Source organism: Protomyctophum bolini (genome assembly GCF_963924005.1).
Source record: "Protomyctophum bolini genome assembly, chromosome: 20".
Lineage (NCBI taxonomy): Eukaryota > Metazoa > Chordata > Actinopteri > Myctophiformes > Myctophidae > Protomyctophum > Protomyctophum bolini.
In genome coordinates, this window is record NC_137881.1 from 2435029 (window position 1) to 2456779 (window position 21751).

General features: G+C 40.9%; 2 protein-coding genes across 2 annotated transcripts; one reads left to right on the forward strand and one right to left on the reverse strand.

Annotated features, from left to right (window-relative positions):
* Positions 1 to 678: 678 nt before the first annotated feature.
* On the reverse strand, positions 679 to 7380 carry polr2j (RNA polymerase II subunit J). Its single transcript, XM_080792599.1, has 3 exons — positions 7113 to 7380; positions 4732 to 4840; positions 679 to 1071 (listed from the first exon to the last, which is right to left on the reverse strand). Exons 1-3 carry the CDS (start codon positions 7253 to 7255, stop codon positions 970 to 972), a joined length of 354 nt encoding a protein of 117 aa, XP_080648725.1. The 5' UTR covers positions 7256 to 7380; the 3' UTR covers positions 679 to 969.
* A 697-nt stretch (positions 7381 to 8077) lies between these two features.
* ube2c (ubiquitin-conjugating enzyme E2C) lies at positions 8078 to 15612 on the forward strand. Its single transcript, XM_080792598.1, has 7 exons — positions 8078 to 8126; positions 10358 to 10483; positions 11106 to 11133; positions 11929 to 12015; positions 12637 to 12841; positions 14545 to 14604; positions 15422 to 15612. Exons 2-7 carry the CDS (start codon positions 10380 to 10382, stop codon positions 15457 to 15459), a joined length of 522 nt encoding a protein of 173 aa, XP_080648724.1. The 5' UTR covers positions 8078 to 8126; positions 10358 to 10379; the 3' UTR covers positions 15460 to 15612.
* Positions 15613 to 21751: the final 6139 nt, after the last annotated feature.

Genomic DNA, 21751 nt, shown 5'->3' on the forward strand with positions numbered 1-21751 from the left:
TTATGACAGTAAATGTCTGAAACAGTGTCACTATAACCTCTGCTTTTATGACAGTAAATGTCTGAAACAGTGTCACTATAACCTCTGCTTTTATGACAGTAAATGTCTGAAACAGTGTCACTATAACCTCTGCTTTTATGACAGTAAATGTCTGAAACAGTGCCGTTTTAACCTCTGCTTTTATGACAGTAAATGTCTGAAACAGTGTCACTATAACCTCTGCTTTTATGACAGTAAATGTCTGAAACAGTGTCACTATAACCTCTGCTTTTATGACAGTAAATGTCTGAAACAGTGCCGTTTTAACCTCTGCTTTTATGACAGTAAATTCTGATTTTTAACCCATATTGATCAGTCTAAAAATGTCTTCTACATCCTGACAGTTTTCTGATAAAGCTATGTTTCTCGTAGCGCGCCACTCTGTGGTGCGCTATGAGCTGGTAGATCTATTTTTCAATAGCTAAAGCATAACATGATGTCAACACCAAAAGGGGTTCCCGCCCAAAATACTGTCTGAAACAGCGTTGCTTATAACCTCTGCTTTTATGACAGTAAATGTTTTGCCCGGGACCAAACTTAACAGTGGAAATAGCAGATCTACAAGCTCACTTCTTAATGTTTTTGAACAACAGAGTCATATAGGAATGACTGATGAAGACCGCAAGGTGGAAACGTCAACGTGTTTTAAGACATTTTAATGTGTTTAAATGTCAAGCTATATAAAAAAAAACCATCTGTTTTCAACAACAATAACTCAATATAAGACATTAATCCTAACAACTGAAAAGTCAACCTCCATTCTGGTCAAAAAAACTAAACATAACGTGTCATTTTTCCCCCCGATAAGCAGAGGGTCAAAACGTCCCCCCATTGGCCCATATTGGCTCCACAGCAGCCAATGGCGAGGCGGCTTATTGGCTGGGATGGCGGCCATGTTGGCTCCACAGCGGCCAATGGCGAGGCGGCTTACTACTCGATGCCTTCCTGCTTGTCCTTGATGGCCACTCTGAAGCGCTCCTCCAGCAACGACAGCTCTGAGATCAGATCTGTGATGGCGTTGGTGAAGGCCTCCTGTACACAACGAGACATAACAACAGCTCTGAGATCAGATCTGTGATGGCGTTGGTGAAGGCCTCCTGTACACAACGAGACATAACAACAGCTCTGAGAACAGATCTGTGATGGCGTTGGTGAAGGCCTCCTGTACACAACGAGACATATAACAACTGCTCTGAGATCAGATCTGTGATGGCGTTGGTGAAGGCCTCCTGTGTACACAACGAGACATAACAACTGCTCTGAGATCAGATCTGTGATGGCGTTGGTGAAGGCCTCCTGTGTACACAACGAGACATAACTGCTCTGAGATCAGATCTGTGATGGCGTTGGTGAAGGCCTCCTGTGTACACAACGAGACATAACAACAGCTCTGAGATCAGATCTGTGATGGCGTTGGTGAAGGCCTCCTGTGTACACAACGAGACATAACAACAGCTCTGAGATCAGATCTGTGATGGCGTTGGTGAAGGCCTCCTGTGTACACAACGAGACATAACAACAGCTCTGAGATCAGATCTGTGATGGCGTTGGTGAAGGCCTCCTGTGTACACAACGAGACATAACAACAGCTCTGAGATCAGATCTGTGATGGCGTTGGTGAAGGCCTCCTGTACACAACGAGACATAACAACTGCTCTGAGATCAGTGTTGATTTCGTCGACTAAAACTTAAAGACGAAAATTGTCGACTACCTTTTTTTCACTGACGAAAACTAAATGGAAACTAAATTAAAACGAAGCTACGATGACTAAAACTAAGACTAAATAATATACTGACAATTTCGTCAACAAATAAAAACTAGACTAAAATGTTAGGAAGGGACTAGTGGACAAGAGATCCAGTATAAGTCATTTTACAATTGGTTGCATGCTGAAAATAGCCGATCTACAAGCTCACAACGTGAACTGTAGATATTCGCCGACTAAAATCTTATGATATTTAGTCGACGAACACTAAATCATTCAAGGTGACTAAAATGTGACTAAAACTAAATTAAAACTATTCAGAAGACTATGACTAAAACTTAAACTAAAATCAAATTTGCTGCCGAAAATAACACTGCTCTGAGATCAGATCCTGTACGCAAACCACAACCAACACAACACACATAGTTACTGGTTACATCATGCCCCCCCCCCCCCCCCCCCCCCCCACCATCACGTAACCCATTCAGGACGGGAACGCCTTTTGGTGTTGTAAGCATTATGTTATACTTTAGAAAAACAGCAGATCTACAAGCTCAGCAGTATTTAAAGTGCTGTCTTGTGGAGATCCCTCCCTCCCCAGCCCCAGGAGAGGAGAATCCATCCATCCACAGTGCTTTATGGTCTCCCTGTGCTTCTAATGACACATTTACACCCTGTGTGGTCTAGTGGGACACCTACTGGCTGACTTGAGGTACTGCATTAAGAGAAAATTGCAATCCTTCTTCTGCTACAAAAAAGCTGTCTTGTATTCTAGTAATTATAGCAGCAGCAGTTCTGTATTATTATTATTAATGTTAGTATTATTATTTTTATTTTTATTAAATTACAGCAGCAGCAGTTCTGTATTATTATTATTATTAATGTTATTATTATTATTATTATTAAATTATAGCAGCAGCAGTTCTGCTGACTGATATTTCAGCTTGTAATTAATGTTAGACTCATTGTGGATTGTGGAAACACACAAGTATTTTAGGGGTGCATACTAACTTCCACCTGTGGACAGGTGGGCTAATGAGAGAACATATTACTCCAGTTTTAGCTTCACTCCATTGACTTCCAGGTTGTTTTTAGGGTTGATTTTTTTAATGATTTTACTCGTTTATAAAGCTCTCAATGGTCTCGCACCTTCCTACTTACATGACTGCCTGCCTAGATATGCCCCTAACCTTCCTACCTACATGACTGCCTGCCTAGATATGTCCTAAACCTTCCTACCTACATGACTAATTGCCTCACACAGGGATTTAAACACCCTCGTTAAACATGTTAATGATGAATTGTTGGATGTCTTCAAATGGTTTCAATTGAATAAGCGTACCCTCAATATAAAAAAAATGCAACTTCAAACTTTCCCAAAGAAAAACCTAGAATTTGAATCAATGGCTCTGAAATTTGCCAGGTTCCCCATACTAAATTCTTGGGTGTCATTATAGACGAACATTTAAATTGGAAACAACATATTGATGCTGTATGTATGAAGTCTATGAAGATGCTTTGGTATATTGAGAAAAATCTGCCCTTTTGTTCTTCCTTCATGTCATTGAAATACTCTATTATAGCTTAATTTCCCCTCATATTGATTACTGTAATATTGTCTGGGCTGCTACATATTCAACACATCTCACTAAATTACTGATCATTCAAAAAGGTTTTCCGAGAATGATTTCACATTCAAATCGGTATGAGCCGTCTGCCCCGCTCTTTATTAAATACTCACAATTACCCACTCCTACCCCACAAGGCAAAGAGATCATTTTGAATTACCCTATTGTCGCACGTCCAAACATCAATCTTTCATCAAATGTAGAGGCCCTCATCTATGGAACTCCCTATAGATGCTTCACTTAAATCCTCATTATCCTTGCCAATATCCAAAAAACATCTAAAGAAATATCTTATTTCTTCCTCTATGTAGATTACATGTTTTACCTTGATGCGTTATATTTTCTTTTGTGTGTTTGTTGTTGTATTGTTTATTTCTGTTTTTTGTGCAGTCTGTGTTTTTATTTCTTTACTGCACAGCTGCCCCCCTTTGCCAACTTGTAGATTTATGTACTGTTCTTTATGAACTTTTAATCTTTTAAACCAATGACCTCTTCCTTCAGGAAAGGATTCCATATAAGCCTTCTGGCTTCTTCCATTCCTTGCATTGTATTTTTGTTTCTTTGATATGTTATTGTCTATTTTTTGTACTACATGCTAAATAAATAAACCTAAACCTAAAACTGCCTAGATATGTCCCAAACCTTCCTACCTACATGACTGCCTGTCTAGATATGTCCCAAACCGCCCCCCCCTCAGGTCCTCACAGATGGCTTGCTCGATGTGCCTAAACAAATGGCAACTAAAAAACACTGTGAACTGAAGCAGCTTTCTGCTTCTATGAGCTGACAGCGTGGAACATTAAACTCCCACTAGACCTTTGACAGGCAGCCTCTGTAGTTTAACAAACTCCCACTGTACCTTCGACAGGCAGCCTCTGTAGATATTTTTAAATCACAGCTCAAGACCTACTTCTACACTTTTAGTTGATCTTTTAAATTCCTTGTTATTCATGTCCTCACTGTATTGCATTACTGCTTTTCTTTTCTTCTTTTCATCATTGCTCTTTTTTATTTGCCTTGCTCGTCAATAAATGATAAATAATATAAGTCTGCATGTTTACACCTTTGGGAACTATGTTTCCTCATAGACATTTAAAAAAGTATTGATTTAAAGACCTTTTAAGGCTTGTACAAAGCCAACTCTTGCCGTGACAAATCATGACAACAAACACCTAACAAATAATTAGAAAGAAGAAAATACTTTTTTGTTGTTTTTCTTCGTTGTAATTATTTGTCTTGTCCAAAATATTGTGTTTGTTGTCATGATTTGTCACAACTCGAGGTTCAGGTGTAGTTTCAGGGTGTATTTTGTACCTGTGGGCTGTAGTCAGGTGTAGTTTGGAGGGTGTATTTTGTACCTGTGGGCTGTAGTCAGGTGTAGTTTGGACCCTGATGACGATCTTGTGCTCCAGAGGATGAGGGACTTTGTACCCTGCAAACAGAACCTGGGGGTCCTTCAACAGCTGTCTGCGAGGGAGAGGGAGATAGAATGTATACATTATATCAATTCATCAATTGAGTATTTAAGCCGTGACGTTAGCGCCCCCTCCAGGGCCAATTCCACGTCCTATACTGTGTGTGTCGCTTTTGTGTCCCCATAGAGTTACACTGTGTCCCCATAGAGTTACACTGTGTCCCCATAGAGTTACACTGTGTCCCTCCGTCGGACTAAATCTGAGACTAAAACAACCACTAAAGTCTAATTTTATTGCTTTCCTTGCAACAACAAAGCTACTGGTCTCCCAAATCTGGCTGTGACAGGCCCACACTGCCCCACACTGATGCCACTAGACGTAACGTAGGAAAACAAAAGGACTCAAATACCAAATTGGCATTGAGTAAACAGAGCTATGTCACATGGCATCGTTATAGACTTTTTGATTGATTGATTGAAATATTTATTTAACAGTTTGCAGAATTACAGTATGCATTTCAAGCACAACTCAATGCAAAGACTGTTAACTGTGAGTGGACGACCCAATAAAGCCTTACACTTGTTTACAAGAGGGTACACCTTTTTTGAGTGGTTGCACCACTCAAAAACTTTAGAGACATACAAATAAACACTTCTATATAAAGAACAGAACAGGAATTCATCATAAACATGTTACTGTATAGGGTATATAAAGCTTTTTTGAGTGGTGCAACCACTCCAAGGAACAGCAATGTCCGTGTTCACCTATGTATGTGGCCATGAGCACCAGAATGACTATTAGTACCAGTAGAGGCGCTGTTGTGCCAGAAACAGAGAGAGAGATAGTGCTGCACTGTTGCCTGCTAATGAGAGAGAGAGGGGGGGGGGGGGGGGGGAGAGTTGCACCACTCAGTTCACACGGGTCCTTATATAACTGTTACTGTATGCATGTTAAATTTATAAAGTACCTTTTTCCACATAGCTTTACAATGTGCAATGTTTCCCAGGCTGTGATCTTCTTTATTTAAAGTAAACATAGATATTAATAAAAATAATAATCTTACTGTCTGTTCCCCAGAGTGTGATCTGTAATAATAATAATATAATATTAACTTACTGTCTAGGGTTCCCCAGAGTGTGTTCCTCTTTATTCAGAGTAAACTGATATTATTATTAATAATATTAATATAACTTACTGTCTAATGATGTTCCCCAGAGTGTGATCCTCTTAATTCAGAGTAAACAGTAATGATATTAATATTAATATAACTTATGTTCCCCAGAGTGTGGTCCTCTTTATTCAGAGTAAACAGACATATTATTATTATTAATAATATTAATATAACTTACTGTCTAATGATGTTCCCCAGAGTGTGGTCCTCTTTAGTCAGAGTAAACAGACATATTAATAATATTAATATTAATATAACTTACTGTCTAATGATGTTCCCCAGAGTGTGTTCCTCTTTATTCAGAGTAAACAGACATATTAATATTAATAATATAACTTACTGTCTAATGATGTTCCCCAGAGTGTGGTCCTCTTTATTCAGAGTAAACAGTAATAATATTAATATAACTTACTGTCTAATGAATGTTCCCCAGAGTGTGGTCCTCTTTATTCAGAGTAAACAGACATATTAATATTAATAATATTAATATAACTATTACTGTCTAATGATGTTCCCCAGAGTGTGATCTTCTTTATTCAGAGTAAACAGACATATTAATATTATTAATATTAATATAACTTACTGTCTAATGATGTTCCCCAGAGTGTGATCTTCTTTATTCAGAGTAAACAGACATATTAATATTAATAATATAACTTACTGTCTAATGATGTTCCCCAGAGTGTGATCTTCTTTATTCAGAGTAAACAGACATATTAATATTAATAATATAACTTACTGTCTAATGATGTTCCCCAGAGTGTGATCTCCTTTATTCAGAGTAAACAGACATATTAATATTAATAATATTAATATAACTATTACTGTCTAATGATGTTCCCCAGAGTGTGGTCCTCTTTATGCAGAGTAAACAGACATATTAATATTAATAATATAACTTACTGTCTAATGATGTTCCCCAGAGTGTGGTCCTCTTTATTCAGGGTAAACAGACATATGTATTATAAATATTAATATTATAACTTACTGTCTAATGATGTTCCCCAGAGTGTGGTCCTCTTTATTCAGAGTAAACAGACATATTAATATTAATAATATAACTTACTGTCTAATGATGTTCCCCAGAGTGTGGTCTTCTTTATTCAGAGTAAACAGACATATTAATATTAATAATATTAATAATATAACTTACTGTCTAATGATGTTCCCCAGAGTGTGGTCTTCTTTATTCAGGGTAAAAAGACAGGCATTTGGAACCTTGGTGTCTTTAGTGATGCAGATCTTCTTCTCTCCCTCAAACAGCAGGAAGGACTCGAAGGCTGGCGGGGCGTTCATTTTAGACTTATTATTATAGACCTACAAACAACGAACTAGTATATGTGTCAATATCTACGATATAAACTAATATATTGTGTTCTCATGTGGTCGTTGTTGTTCTCTGTTAGCCGTTAGCTGCTAACGGGTGGTGGAGGAGGAGAGGAGAGACGAGACGATAAGTTCCGGCGCACAGCCCGTGACGTCGCCATGCTTTGTACGGCGTAAAAAAAAGGATTAAAAAATGAGATTATAAAATGTAAAACAATTTTCTCCCTGGAAATAAAAACGTCTGGGTTTCCCGAGGCTATAAAAAATTTACTTTTGTCTTTATTGCTAAATTGTGCTTTTTGGCTTCAGTAGTAATAGTAATAGTAATAATAATAATAACAAGCTAAATTTCATATACATTCAAATCCAAATGTTGTCATTCCAAACCTTAGTTAATGTTTTCTGTTAGTAATTCCCCCTGGGCTCTGATTCTGTATTGTTGAATTAATAACTTTGTTGTTTGTGTTTGATGACTGTTGTGAATATTTGTTAAAAAAAGATAATAAAACAAAAATATTTATTTCTATTTTATATACGTGTTCTATAATTATAATAATAAAGCGTATTATTATCATATTTACTGATCCATATTAATGTAACTTTTTAAAACTATTTTTTCCGTCTCTGCATCTTTGTATAAGTACGTCACTTATTTGTGGTCAAAGGGCGTCTGGCCAATCGGAGCCGCGTTGCTTTTTGTTTTGTAGTCCTGTGCGCCCATTGGCCGCGTCCGTCCGGAGGGAGTCGGCGATTGGACGATTTAAACTGGGGGGCGGGGTTACACCCTCCGTTTGAAATCGTCGTCTTGTGTTTGAAGAGCCACAGAAACTTCCTGCTCCGCGTGAGTCTCTTTATTAACGTTTAATTGACATTATATCCTCATTTACGTCTTTAATTTACGTCGTGCTTCGTCTGATCTTCTGTCTTCTGTCCGTTAAATCGTTTTTTATTTTTTGAATGGCGTTTGATTGGCCAGATGATGAAGTGTTGTTGCTGATGCTAACCGTAGCTGCTAACTAAAACACAAACACAGCATTTATTTATGTTGCTAGAACAGTGGCTCCTAAACCCTTTCATGTCAAGGACCCCCAAATTGACACTAATTAGCCCCGCGGACCCCCGTTTGAAGAGATGACGCCAGGGACCCCCCATGAGAGGAGATGTTTATGACTAGCAGTGATTCTCAACCTGTTTGACATGCATTAGTCTACCGTTCCCCCTTAATGGCATTTGGGACCCTATATTGTAAAATCAATATTTTAATTTAACTCTTGAGTGTTCAAATGGACCCCAACCGGTCCATTTGGTTCAGAGGGGGGGGGGGGGGGGGGGGGGGCAGATCTACAAGTTAAAAACGGGTGACGATGCTACGTTATGTGAGCTTGTAGATCGGCTTTCTTTAGAATGGCCTAAGATTTTAGCCTGAAAACTGCCTTAGTGGTTCCATGTTTTGTATTCTAAATCTACAAGAAGTTGTAGCTGCTAACATAAACACAACATTATAAAATAATGTTATTAAATCTGATCCTTAGGAGTGGCAGACTGTCCAAAACTGTTTTTTAATTGTGTTTTAGGACCTACTGTGACCGTCCACCCTTGATCTTTAAGACAGTTTATTAGCCCACAGACCCCCCATTTGAAAACATATGCCAGTGACCCCGATAAGGGAGGATTTTTACGGCTCTAGCTGTGATTCCGAAACATATTAATTTCATGGACCCCCCCCCCCAGTTTGACACGCATTATGCTACGGACCCCCCGATTTAATGGCATTTCTATCTCTGGTACCCCAATTTATATTGTAAAACCACTGTTAATTTAACTCTGAGAGTGTACAAATGTACACTGACTCAGAGTTATAGACCCATAAGGGTCCATTTGGTTCCTAACTCTCTCTAATTAAACTAGGTACCCCTATTTAAACTAGGTACCCCTATGGAACTCCCTCAAGTACCCCTAGGGGTCCCCGGACCCCACTTTGTACGGTCATGTTGTGAGCTCCCCGTCAGTTCATTTGGTTCCATGTGTAATGTGTAATTTAAATAATGTGTCATTTAAAAATAATGACATAAATGTATGTATTTTTGTTATAGTAGAAAGAAAGAAGGAAGACACTGGATCCTGACAATTAATGATTCAATTAATTAAGATTAATTGGCATCATTTTAGATGTTATGTCTCCATACAGTGAGATACTAAATAAACATAAAGTTGTCTTCTCACTCAGAACACGGACCCAGCTGTCTCCTATCCTAATAATAATAATAATTGTAACGAAGGCTTTCTTTCACCTAGAGCTCCATATATGGAGTATATCTAGTGCCGATGTCAGGTCAATGTAGAAACCCCATATATGGGTATAAAGGAGTGGCATCGTCATTGTGACCGTGACAAGTACCCAGTCGAACCCTATATGAAGAGAGATTTAGGAAGGTAGCTACCAGAATTTGCTACGTTACGATCCTCGCGAGAGACTCCAATCTCCTTTTATGTAAGAGACAATTTGGCAATAACAATAGTTCTTCTGTTAGTCAAATGTCTCAACTGTATAAAAAAACATAAAAATGGCGTTTTAGAACCCAGCTCTATTAATAACCATAACATCAAAGCTTCATAAAATCATAATAATGATAATGTCTCCACAGTGTATACGAGTAAGACGCGCGAACGCGGGAAGCGAACGCATTCAGCTCCATATATGGGCACAAAAGGGGCCAGGTCCACAACAAACAAATCACTGGCCCCTTTTGTGCCCATATATGGAGCTGAGTGGACCTGGCCCCTTTTGTGCCCATATATGGAGCTGAGTGATTGCTGATGCAACACACTCCATATTTGGATAGCGGGACAGACACACAGACAGACAGACACACACACACACACACACAGACATGATCTGCTAGGTCTCATAGTAAGTGCTCACTGCGTTCGCAATAAACTACAAAGATGGAGTCTCAGAACATAGCCCCAGCAGCATTAATAATGATAATGTCTCCACAGTGTATAGAAACTACAAAGATGGCGTCTCAGAACATAGCCCCAGCAGCATTAATAATGATAATGTCTCCACAGTGTATAGAAAGAAACTACAAAGATGGCGTCTCAGAACATGGACCCAGCAGCAGCCTCGTCCAACCAACAGTCCCTGAAGGGCAGCGAGTCCAGCGGCAGCTCCGCCAAGGGCTCGGTCACCAAGAGGTAACCATGGCAACCATACTGTCACCATAGTAACCATACTGTCACCATAGTAACAATACAGTAACCATGTTAAACCATGCGGTGGATCTGCAACGCAGTGGAATGGTAACTGTGGTGTGACCTCATTTCGGAGCTACAGAATGAGCGTAGGGACAGTATGGGGTTTATTTGAAATCTGATCATTTTATTTGTGTACATGTTTGCTTTGTAAATGTAGCAGCCGCAAAAGAAAAAAAAAACAGGCTGAAGTTTCTGTCATGATTATGACAGTCGAGTCATGTTTCAGGTCTAAGGGCCGATTCATACTCAGCTGTTTCGGCGCTGTAGTGCCGAAATGATTTCGGCTCGTCAGACATTTTCAGTAGCACCGAAGAGACGACTTTAGGACGGTACCCCGCCCCCGCCCCGAACCTCAAATGACGTCAAATTGTAGGCTCTACAGCGCCGAACCGACTTTTATTCGACTCTAAAATAGGAGTATGAATCGGCCCTAAGCCAGAGGTGTGTATATATTAGTGCTGTGCATGGTGTCAACTCTGGTTAGTTGAGAACGCTAACCTGTAGCTGAACACACGACTAAAATAAAATAAACCTTCATCTGTGCTCCTCTTCCCCTCTGCAGACTGCAGCAGGAGCTGATGACACTCATGGTAAGACACGCGCACACACACACACACACGCTACAACCACTGCTGTAACATAAAATGGTAAATGGAGCATTTATATAGCGCTTTTATCCAAAGCGCAGCCTGACGGCGAAAAAAAAGAAGTTCGCTCTGAAAGAATATATATTCAAAGATTTGTGCCGCATTTTAACGATTTTTCAAAGATAGCAGACCTACAAGTATGAGCTTGTAGATCTGCTATTTTTCAATAGCTAAAGTATAACATAATGCTTAGTTAAAACACCAAAATGGGTCAAATGGTGCATTACATTCACACACACACACACACACACACACACACACACACATTCACACACCGATGGCAGGGGAAACCATCCAAGGCACCAACCTGCACATCAGGAGCAATTAGGGGTTCAGATTTCAGAGTCTTTGACACTAACTCTGGGGGAGCCCACAGGGATCGAACTGAGAACCTCACCGTTCCCATCCATTTCTATTCGGTGTTAAAGGGCTGTATGTTATTGTCATAGTTGGTGTTTGTTCAGTAACGGGGCTCTGGCCTCTCCAGCAACACAATTAATTATACACATTTATTGTCAGGATTCCAATTTCATCCAATCAGTATTCAGTAGAGAACTACCTACATGGATTAACTTTAACTATATTTATTTTGGCACAGCTCAGCGGTGACAGTTTTGTCACACAGCGTTCCATCACTGAATGATGTAGAAAGTGTTTGTTACGTATGATTGTTGCTGAATTGTATTGTTAACTGTGTATTCATTAATGTTTTATTTTATTTTATCCGTTGTATTTCAGATGTCAGGAGATAAGGGCATCTCTGCGTTCCCAGAGTCCGAAAACTTGTTTAAATGGATCGGAACCATCGATGGAGCTGTAGGAACCGTACGTAACTATTTTACCTAATCATGTATAAACATTATGTTCAGAATGTTCTTTTTTTTTCCTGCAGTGTTAGTGTTAGATTTCGTCGACTAAAACTATGGAAAAGAAATGTTCGACTACCCTTTTTCACTGACGCGAAAACTAAATGGAGACTATTAAAGCTATGATGACAAAAACTAAGATTAAATATATTGCCAATTTTGCCAATCAACAAATAAAAACTAGGCCCAGGCGGTGGCGTAACCGTCTGGGCACCCGACTGGTAATCCAGTCGCAGTGTGGCCGCGGGTTCGACTCCCGAGCCCGACACGGCCTTTACTGCATGTCTTCCCCCCCCCCCCCCCCATCTCTCTCTCCCGTTTCCTGTCAGCCTACTGTCTGTCCCTTCAAAAAAAAAAACAATAAAAGGCGTAAGCCGCAAAAAAATAAATATACTAGACTGAAATGTTAGGAAGGGACTATAGTGGACAAGAGATCCAGTATGAGTCAGTTTACACCTGAAACTGCCCCTCAAGGACCACTGGTGGTCCCCTGGACCGCTGGTTGAGAGATCCAGTGAATAAAATGAATTGGTCAGTGATGTATGTATGTATGCATGCTGTGTGTGTGTTTCTTCTTCAGGTGTACGAGGGGTTTCGCTACAAGCTGTCGTTGGAGTTTCCCAGCGGCTATCCGTACAAGGCGCCGCGGGTGAAGTTCATCACGCACTGCTTCCATCCCAACGTGGACGACCAGGGCTTCATCTGTCTGGACATCCTCAAGGACAAGTGGTCCGCGCTGTACGACGTCAGGTCCATCCTGCTCAGCATACAGAGTCTACTGGGAGGTAAAGACATACTATAGTACTACTTATGTACGACGTCCGCTCCATCCTGCTCAGCATACAGAGTCTACTGGGAGGTAAAAACATACTATAGTACTACTTATGTACGACGTCAGGTCCATCCTGCTCAGCATACAGAGTCTACTGGGAGGTAAAAACATACTGAATCTATACGACGTTAGGTCCATACTGCTGAGATATACAGTCTGCTAGGAGGTAAATAAATACATCTACAGTACTACATCTGTAAGATGTTAGGTCCATTCTGCTGAGATATACAGTCTGCTAGGAGGTAAATACTTTAGTACTACTGCCCTGTATGATGTTTGGTCCATACTGCTGAGATATACAGTCTGCTAGGAGGTAAATAAATACATCTACAGTACTACATCTGTAAGATGTTAGGTCCATTCTGCTGAGATATACAGTCTGCTAGGAGGTAAATAAATACATCTATAGTACTACATCTGTATGATGTTAGGTCCATTCTGCTGAGATATACAGTCTGCTAGGAGGTAAATAAATACATCTATAGTACTACATCTGTATGATGTTTGGTCCATACTGCTGAGATATACAGTCTGCTAGGAGGTAAATAAATACATCTGTAAGATGTTAGGTCCATTCTGCTCGGCACTAAATACTAAAATCTATAGAGCGTCGCAGTCCCGCCCCCTTTCATGACGACGAGCGTCCCGGGAAGAGAATTTCTGCGGCATAAAATGGTTTAGTCAATGATTGTTTTCATTTCTTCATTTGTGACTTTATTTTGTTCCAGCGCCATCCAGCCTATATATAGGCATATAGATGTACGTACATGTCCTGTTTGGCTGTATCCTCTACTACTTTTACCATACATTGTTCCCCATAGACGTTTCATAAAGTATTTATCTTAAAGGGCTGTACGCCTCGGACAAAGCCAACTGGGCTGCTGACAATATAGAAATAGAGGAATGGAAGCGCTTTAGGGATCTGTTAGTAGTGGCTCTTAGATAGGTGCTCTTTGGTGATGCAGGTAAAACCATATAGACAAAAGGTGTCCTTCCTCCAAGTAGTTAACCTGACGCTGCCAGATGAGGGCGGTATTGCGGAAACATATTCCCCAACACAACACTCATCTGGGATCTCTGACAGAGTTGAGCCCTGAGTCAGATCTGCTTCGCACCGAACCAATCAGCGTGAGCTAAAGGCGGGATGCGGATGTGACGGTATATAGACACGTCGATATGATTGGTTGTGTTTGCACGCCCACACGGTGATAGACAGACGCTCCCATCCAATCATCTACCATGTATCTTGAAAAAAAGGAACAGCCCCGTCATCGAATTTGCTTCCGCGATCCCAGATCCAAATAAGCTGTGAAACAAATTTGTGTAGCAAGCTTTTTGGATCTGGCAGCGTCAGGTTACCAAGTAGTACTGCTTGTCAAAAATGTGAATTGCAGACTTGAAAAGAAAAGAATCCAAGGCACTCCGTCTTCGGTGAAAAATTAAATCGTTTATTTTAAAGATGAGCAAGGCAAATAAATAACAGGACCAACGCGTTTCGACCACAAAGGTCTTCGTCAGGGTCTATCTCTGGGCTGCTGACAACTCATGACAAAAATAAATCACTTTAAAACCTTCAAATTCTTATAAAACTAAACTTGACCCTGCCTTCTACCCCGAGCCATCCCAAACTAGCAAAGTGTGTTGGTTTTGTTTCAGAACCAAACAACGACAGTCCTCTGAACACCGCTGCTGCTGAGCTGTGGGACAACCAGGAAGGTAAATAAACATCATATGTCTGTATATTAAATATGTGTTTATTAACGATATTTGGATTATTGCTGTCGAGCAGAATGTTTTCTTTTTTTTTCCATCATCACAGCTCAAGTAAAGTTTTAACGTTTTTGACCATTAGTGGAGAGATGCTTTTTCTTTTTGTCCATCATTATTAGAACGACTATTATTCTAATTGTTTTCTTAATGTTTCAACACATAAACCTCATCTTGTGTTTATAATGTCTTGTGTTTCTTATGTTTCAGGGTAGCATTTATAATATCTTGTGTTTCTTATGTTTCAGAGTAGCATTTATAATGTCTTGTGTTTCGTATGTTTCAGAGTAGCATTTATAATGTCTTGTGTTTCTTATGTTTCAGAGTAGCATTTATAATGTCTTGTGTTTCTTATGTTTCAGGGTAGCATTTATAATGTCTTGTGTTTCTTATGTTTCAGGGTAGCATTTATAATATCTTGTGTTTCTTATGTTTCAGAGTAGCATTTATAATGTCTTGTGTTTCTTATGTTTCAGAGTAGCATTTATAATATCTTGTGTTTCTTATGTTTCAGAGTAGCATTTATAATGTCTCGTGTTTCTTATGTTTCAGAGTAGCATTTATAATGTCGTGTTTCTCATGTTTCAGCGTAGCATTTATAATTTGTGTTTCTTATGTTTCAGAGTAGCATTTATAATGTCGTGTTTCTCATGTTTCAGCGTAGCATTTATAATTTGTGTTTCTTATGTTTCAGAGTAGCATTTATAATGTCGTGTTTCTCATGTTTCAGCGTAGCATTTATAATGTCGTGTTTCTCATGTTTCAGCGTATAAAGCCCACCTCCGCTCCACCTACAAAGACTGAAGCGCTGCTGTTCCTCCAATCACAACCTTCTGTTTTTCCTTGTTTTTAATTTTCTCTCTCTCTCTCTCTCTGTGTTCGTCTAAACCTCAGTTTGTATCATATTTTTATGTTTGTGTGAATATAAATAATAAAGTCGATAATTGTTAAAAAGGATTATCTGTTTGTTTTCACGTTCAGTTATTTATGTATTTATGATCGACATTATGGCACTCTTAAACAAATGTCTTCTAAATCCTAACGATTTTCATGTCAAGGACACCCAAAAATATATGTACCATCGACCCCCATCTGAAAATATGTTGTTCCAGGGACCTCAACAGAAGCAAAGATTTGAGTTAAAAACATTCATTCTGAAAGTGTATATATAGGCTATATTCAAAGATTTGTGCGTCATTTTTACGAATTTTCTAAAATAGTAGCTTGTAAATCTGAATTTTTTCAATAGCTAATGTATAACAATGCTTAAAACACCAAATGGGGGTTTATTGCAGAATAAAATAATAGGCCTCGATATGAAAAATAGATGTTGAAACCCACTGGTATACGGTACATGGATTTAAAATTGTCACCATTTGGATTGAGCATGTCTTCTATGGACAAGACGGTGGTCTTCATAAATGTTTCTCAGGCCAGAGAAGCCCCTAGCTGGGGGGGGGGGGGGGGAGATTCAAGAGATGACCACTACGTCTTCTGGTATGAAGTTGTGTTGCAGTTGTAGGCTATAGAATATAATCTGTAGATGAATGATGGGTGGCGATGGTTTGGCGAGCCAAAGGTCCAATGTTTAATTCCTGGCCTCGGCTCATGGAAACCTAATGATATCCTTTTTTTTATTATTATTCTGCCCCCAAAGGATTCAAACCTAATACCATAACTTTGATATCCTACCCAGGATTCAAACCCAGTATAGAGTTAGTTAGGGTTAGTTTAGTTTACAGTTGAGCTAAAAAGAGAAATCGCACCTGGGAAGGAAGGTGGATTCCTTCCATTTCAGCTTTATGCGGTACCTCTTGGCAACCACTAGGTGTCACACTTGACCACATGATTGAAATGTGCAACGGCAACGGACTGACCTCATGCTACCACTCTCACAGAGCACCTACGGACGGCTGCAGTTCGAAACTGGCCCGTAGCCTAAATTAAGTCTGAGTCTGAGTCTGCCTGTTCATGTCTCTCCATATTCCCTTCTCGCCGGTTATACTGTAGATTTCAACCAGCAGAGTCTGCAGACAAGGTCACTGAATGGTCATCTGCAACTATAAGCAAATGCTTAAAAGTCAGAGTTGCCACAGGGATCAGTGGCTATGAATTTTTGAGAAAAGGTATGAGCCCTAGACTTGTTATAACATATTTACATCTTCCTAACAAAGAGCCAACAAGGTACTAACTTTGATAAAAATATATTTACACATTCTAGAGATGAATTTGCCCATGCCATCCTAGCGGACACTCAGCAGGCGCCTGGAGGCCATAGCCTTCGCACCAGGAATCCAAATGGAAATCCTGGACTTAATGGTGCTGAAACTGCAGCATCTTCCTCCCAGTGCCCGCCTTGCTGTCCTGAAGGTACCTTAAAATAAAAATGTATAGTTCATTTGTATACCGGTAGTTTCATCAGTACGATAAAATCAGAATGATTAACAACAAATACATACACAGTATAGTATTTTCCAAAAGACACACTTACAGAACAGACATACAGACTTATGACTGCACACTGTTGAACTTAGTCATGTTGCTTATTGAAAAGAAATCGTTTCACTCCCATAGCCTATAAAGTATTTTGTTTCATCTGCACATTTCAATGGAATATATATATATTTTTCTCCTTTTTTTTAATAGATTGATGAAATGGCCGTCAAAAAAGAAATGCAATACGACGCAGGGAGCAAAAGTATTTTGGGTACAGTAACGTAACCTTGCCCCCCCAAAATGGGATGTTGGCCACAAAGGTGCTGACCACCATTCTGGCCTCACTAACCAAAGATTTTAAGCAGGTTGTGGCGTACGATTTCACTGGACCTTCGGTGTCAGGGAAAGATCTCTGGGCCGACATGAAATCAATAATTGTGGCATGTGGAGAGCGCGGCATACAAGTCGTTGCTGTGGTACGTTCAGGCTTTAGCCTTTAACCCATTCTGAAAGGGAACCCCTTTTGGTGCTATAGCATCATGTTATGCTTTAGCTATTGAAAAATAGCAGATCTACAAGCTCATAGCGCGCCACCGAGTGGCGCGCTATGAGCTTGTAGGTCTGCTATTTTTGAAAAATCGAAGAACGACTGAGATTTTTTAAATCTGATCTCAGGTCAGAATTGGTTAATCAGACCAGTGTGTGTCCAGTGAAAACCTCGTATGAATCTGATCTCAGGTCAGAATGGGTTAATTTACCACCACATCCTATATGAACAAACCAGTTATTGGCTTTGTAAAAGCTTAATTCTCAGCTTTGCTATTAAAATTATGTCAATGAATGTTCTTATACCTTCTATACCACCTTCTAGTGTTCTGACATGGACTCATCCAACCAGGCGATGTGGCGGGAGGCTGGCCTTCATAACGGCCAATCGATGGACAGGACACACATTGCCCATCCATGTTTTGATGGAGCATATTTGTTCTTTTGTCCTGACACCCCCCATCTGCTCAAATGCACTGAGACGGCACTGTGTAACCATGACTTTGTCATACCAGAGGACATAGTCAGGAACAACAGCTTGCCTGGTGATACAGTGAGTACATTTATTAATGGGATGCTACTCAGATCACCAAATAACAAAAAGCAAATAGATGGTTTTTGACATTTTATGAATGATCACCCCAAATGAGCTAAACTTACTGAATTACTGAAATGACAAAATCTACCTACTACTTCTGCTTGAAATGTTTTCCATGTGTCTATACTAATTGCCATTGAGAAGGTGATCTCTGTGCAGGCTGACATGGCAGAGAAACTGGTGCCTGGTCTGACTCAAGGAGCCATAATCAACACAAAACAGCTTCGATAAAATGTAGCCAATCACAGTTTGGGTGTGCCAAATATTTTCTCTCCATATAATTTTAACAAGATACACCTTCCCATTTCTCTGGCAAGTCCTTTGCGACTGCATATCACCCACTGTATATACTTTCTTCTCACCAACCACGCTATTCGATGCGATTGCATTCACACACACACACACACACACACACACACACACACACACACACACACACACACACACACACACACACACACACCTCTCTCTCTCTCCCTCCCTCCCTCCCTCCCCATGACCATGAAACGGAGAGAAAAATATGGCACAAGCCGCGTTTGGCTGAAAGGCCCAAACACACAAAAGAATTTACCTTTTGCAAAAGATACATATAGGTGTAACCTAGGCCTAAATGGCAGCCTCTAGTGGACAGTTCCCATTCTTTGCATCCCCAATGAGACACAGGTGTTTGCCATGATACCACTTAACTCATTAGCCAATCACAGTTTGGGTGTGCCCTATATAAGCAGCAACTCAGTCTACAGCCCTCACTCAGTCTCCAGCCTTCACTCAGGCCACATGCAGCGCTCACTGAGTCTTCTCTACAACTCCAACCCAGGCAGCCATGTATACTTGAACTACGTAAGACTTTGTTCTGTCTTGATTGTAATTTGCTTTGGTTAAATGTTTGGTTTGCTTTGCCATATTATGTTGAGTACTCTGCCATAATACAATGTTCCAGTGACTAAATGTTAAGTGCTAATTTGTACCTGATAATTCTGTTGATATGAAATAATAATAAGAAAAAAAAAGAAATCTAATGTCATTCATGCAGTTCTTTATTATGTTAACCCATTCTGAACGGGAACCCATTTTGGTGTTTAGCATCATGTCATGCTTTAGCTATTGAAAAACAGCAGATCTACAAGCTAGCGCGCCACCGAGTGGCGCGCTACGAGCTTGTAGGTCTGCTATTTTTGAAAAATCGAAGAACGACTGACATTTGTAGAATCTGATCTCGGGTCAGAATGGGTTAATCAAGACCAGTGTGTGTCCAGTGGAAACCTCGTATGAATCTGATCTCAGGTCAGAATGGCTTAAGTGCTAATTTGTACCTGATAATTCTGTTGATATGAGTTATATTTGATTTACTTAGAAATCGAATGTCATTCATACAGTTCTTTATTATGTTAATGGTAGTTGATGTATTTTGTTTGTAGAAACCGTGACCTAATGGAGAAATAAACTGCCATAGAAGATATCGTTATGATTGTTCTAAAGATGCTTTAATCACAGGTAATGCACCTTGGATATTTTAACATGCTTCAGTTGTACTTATGTAGTAAGAATGATTCAAAGTCTGCAGAGATAGTTTAGGAAGACTATTCAAAGGAGGGCCAATTCCTGATCAGCTGATCAGTCACATGTTCACTTCATCTGTGACTGATCAGCTGATCAGTCACATGTTAACTCCATGTGATTGGGCGGGGCTATTTAAACGCCCACCTGTGAACTGTCTTCTCCAGCTCATTCTTGTAGTAGTTCTCCTCTGGTAAGCTGCTCTGTGCCCAGCTCTATGAAGATCTGTGTGCTTTATTTTGCTAATGATGCTGACTTACTACTACAGCAGACGATGCTTATTATGTTATTGCTGCTAACACTTCTGCTCTCAGTCATGCTAAAACTATCAATATTTCTAGCATTAAACTAAAGCTTTTCACTTTTATTTCTACTACTTAACATTAACATGTGCCTCATTTGTAATCGAATACTAGGGACATCATAGCTTCGGATTTACTCTGAAGAACCCATGGTGTTGCCACCCTGCTGTGTACTGTAGTCCCCTCTGAAGAACCCATGGTGTTGCCACCCTGCTGTGTACTGTAGTCCCCTCTGAAGAACCCATGGTGTTGCCACCCTGCTGTGTACTGTAGTCCCCTCTGAAGAACCCATGGTGTTGCCACCCTGCTGTGTACTGTAGTCCCCTCTGAAGAACCCATGGTGTTGCCACCCTGCTGTGTACTGTAGTCCCCTCTGAAGAACCCATGGTGTTGCCACCCTGCTGTGTACTGTAGTCCCCTCTGAAGAACCCATGGTGTTGCCACCCTGCTGTGTACTGTAGTCCCCTCTGAAGAACCCATGGTGTTGCCACCCTGCTGTGTACTGTAGTCCCCTCTGAAGAACCCATGGTGTTGCCACCCTGCTGTGTACTGTAGTCCCCTCTGAAGAACCCATGGTGTTGCCACCCTGCTGTGTACTGTAGTCCCCTCTGAAGAACCCATGGTGTTGCCACCCTGCTGTGTACTGTAGTCCCCTCTGAAGAACCCATGGTGTTGCCACCCTGCTGTGTACTGTAGTCCCCTCTGAAGAACCCATGGTGTTGCCACCCTGCTGTGTACTGTAGTCCCCTCTGAAGAACCCATGGTGTTGCCACCCTGCTGTGTACTGTAGTCCCCTCTGAAGAACCCATGGTGTTGCCACCCTGCTGTGTACTGTAGTCCCCTCTGAAGAACCCATGGTGTTGCCACCCTGCTGTGTACTGTAGTCCCCTCTGAAGAACCCATGGTGTTGCCACCCTGCTGTGTACTGTAGGCCCCTCTGAAGAACCCATGGTGTTGCCACCCTGCTGTGTACTGTAGTCCCCTCTGAAGAACCCATGGTGTTGCCACCCTGCTGTGTACTGTAGTCCCCTCTGAAGAACCCATGGTGTTGCCACCCTGCTGTGTACTGTAGTCCCCTCTGAAGAACCCATGGTGTTGCCACCCTGCTGTGTACTGTAGTCCCCTCTGAAGAACCCATGGTGTTGCCACCCTGTGTACTGTAGTCCCCTCTGAAGAACCCATGGTGTTGCCACCCTGCTGTGTACTGTAGTCCCCTCTGAAGAACCCATGGTGTTGCCACCCTGCTGTGTACTGTAGTCCCCTCTGAAGAACCCATGGTGTTGCCACCCTGCTGTGTACTGTAGTCCCCTCTGAAGAACCCATGGTGTTGCCACCCTGCTGTGTACTGTAGTCCCCTCTGAAGAACCCATGGTGTTGCCACCCTGCTGTGTACTGTAGTCCCCTCTGAAGAACCCATGGTGTTGCCACCCTGCTGTGTACTGTAGTCCCCTCTGAAGAACCCATGGTGTTGCCACCCTGCTGTGTACTGTAGTCCCCTCTGAAGAACCCATGGTGTTGCCACCCTGCTGTGTACTGTAGTCCCCTCTGAAGAACCCATGGTGTTGCCACCCTGCTGTGTACTGTAGTCCCCTCTGAAGAACCCATGGTGTTGCCACCCTGCTGTGTACTGTAGTCCCCTCTGAAGAACCCATGGTGT

Coding starts and splice junctions, on each gene's coding strand:
- ube2c (XM_080792598.1), top strand. CDS start 10,380: ATGGCGTCTCAGAACATGGACCCAGCAGCAGCCTCGTCCAACCAACAG. Junction 11,134..11,928: donor AGGAGCTGATGACACTCATG/GTAAGACACGCG, acceptor GTTGTATTTCAG/ATGTCAGGAGATAAGGGCAT. Junction 14,605..15,421: donor GCTGTGGGACAACCAGGAAG/GTAAATAAACAT, acceptor CTCATGTTTCAG/CGTATAAAGCCCACCTCCGC.
- polr2j (XM_080792599.1), bottom strand. CDS start 7,255: ATGAACGCCCCGCCAGCCTTCGAGTCCTTCCTGCTGTTTGAGGGAGAG. Junction 4,841..7,112: donor CTGGGGAACATCATTAGACA/GTAAGTTATATT, acceptor TCTCCCTCGCAG/ACAGCTGTTGAAGGACCCCC. Junction 1,072..4,731: donor CACCTGACTACAGCCCACAG/GTACAAAATACA, acceptor CGTTGTGTACAG/GAGGCCTTCACCAACGCCAT.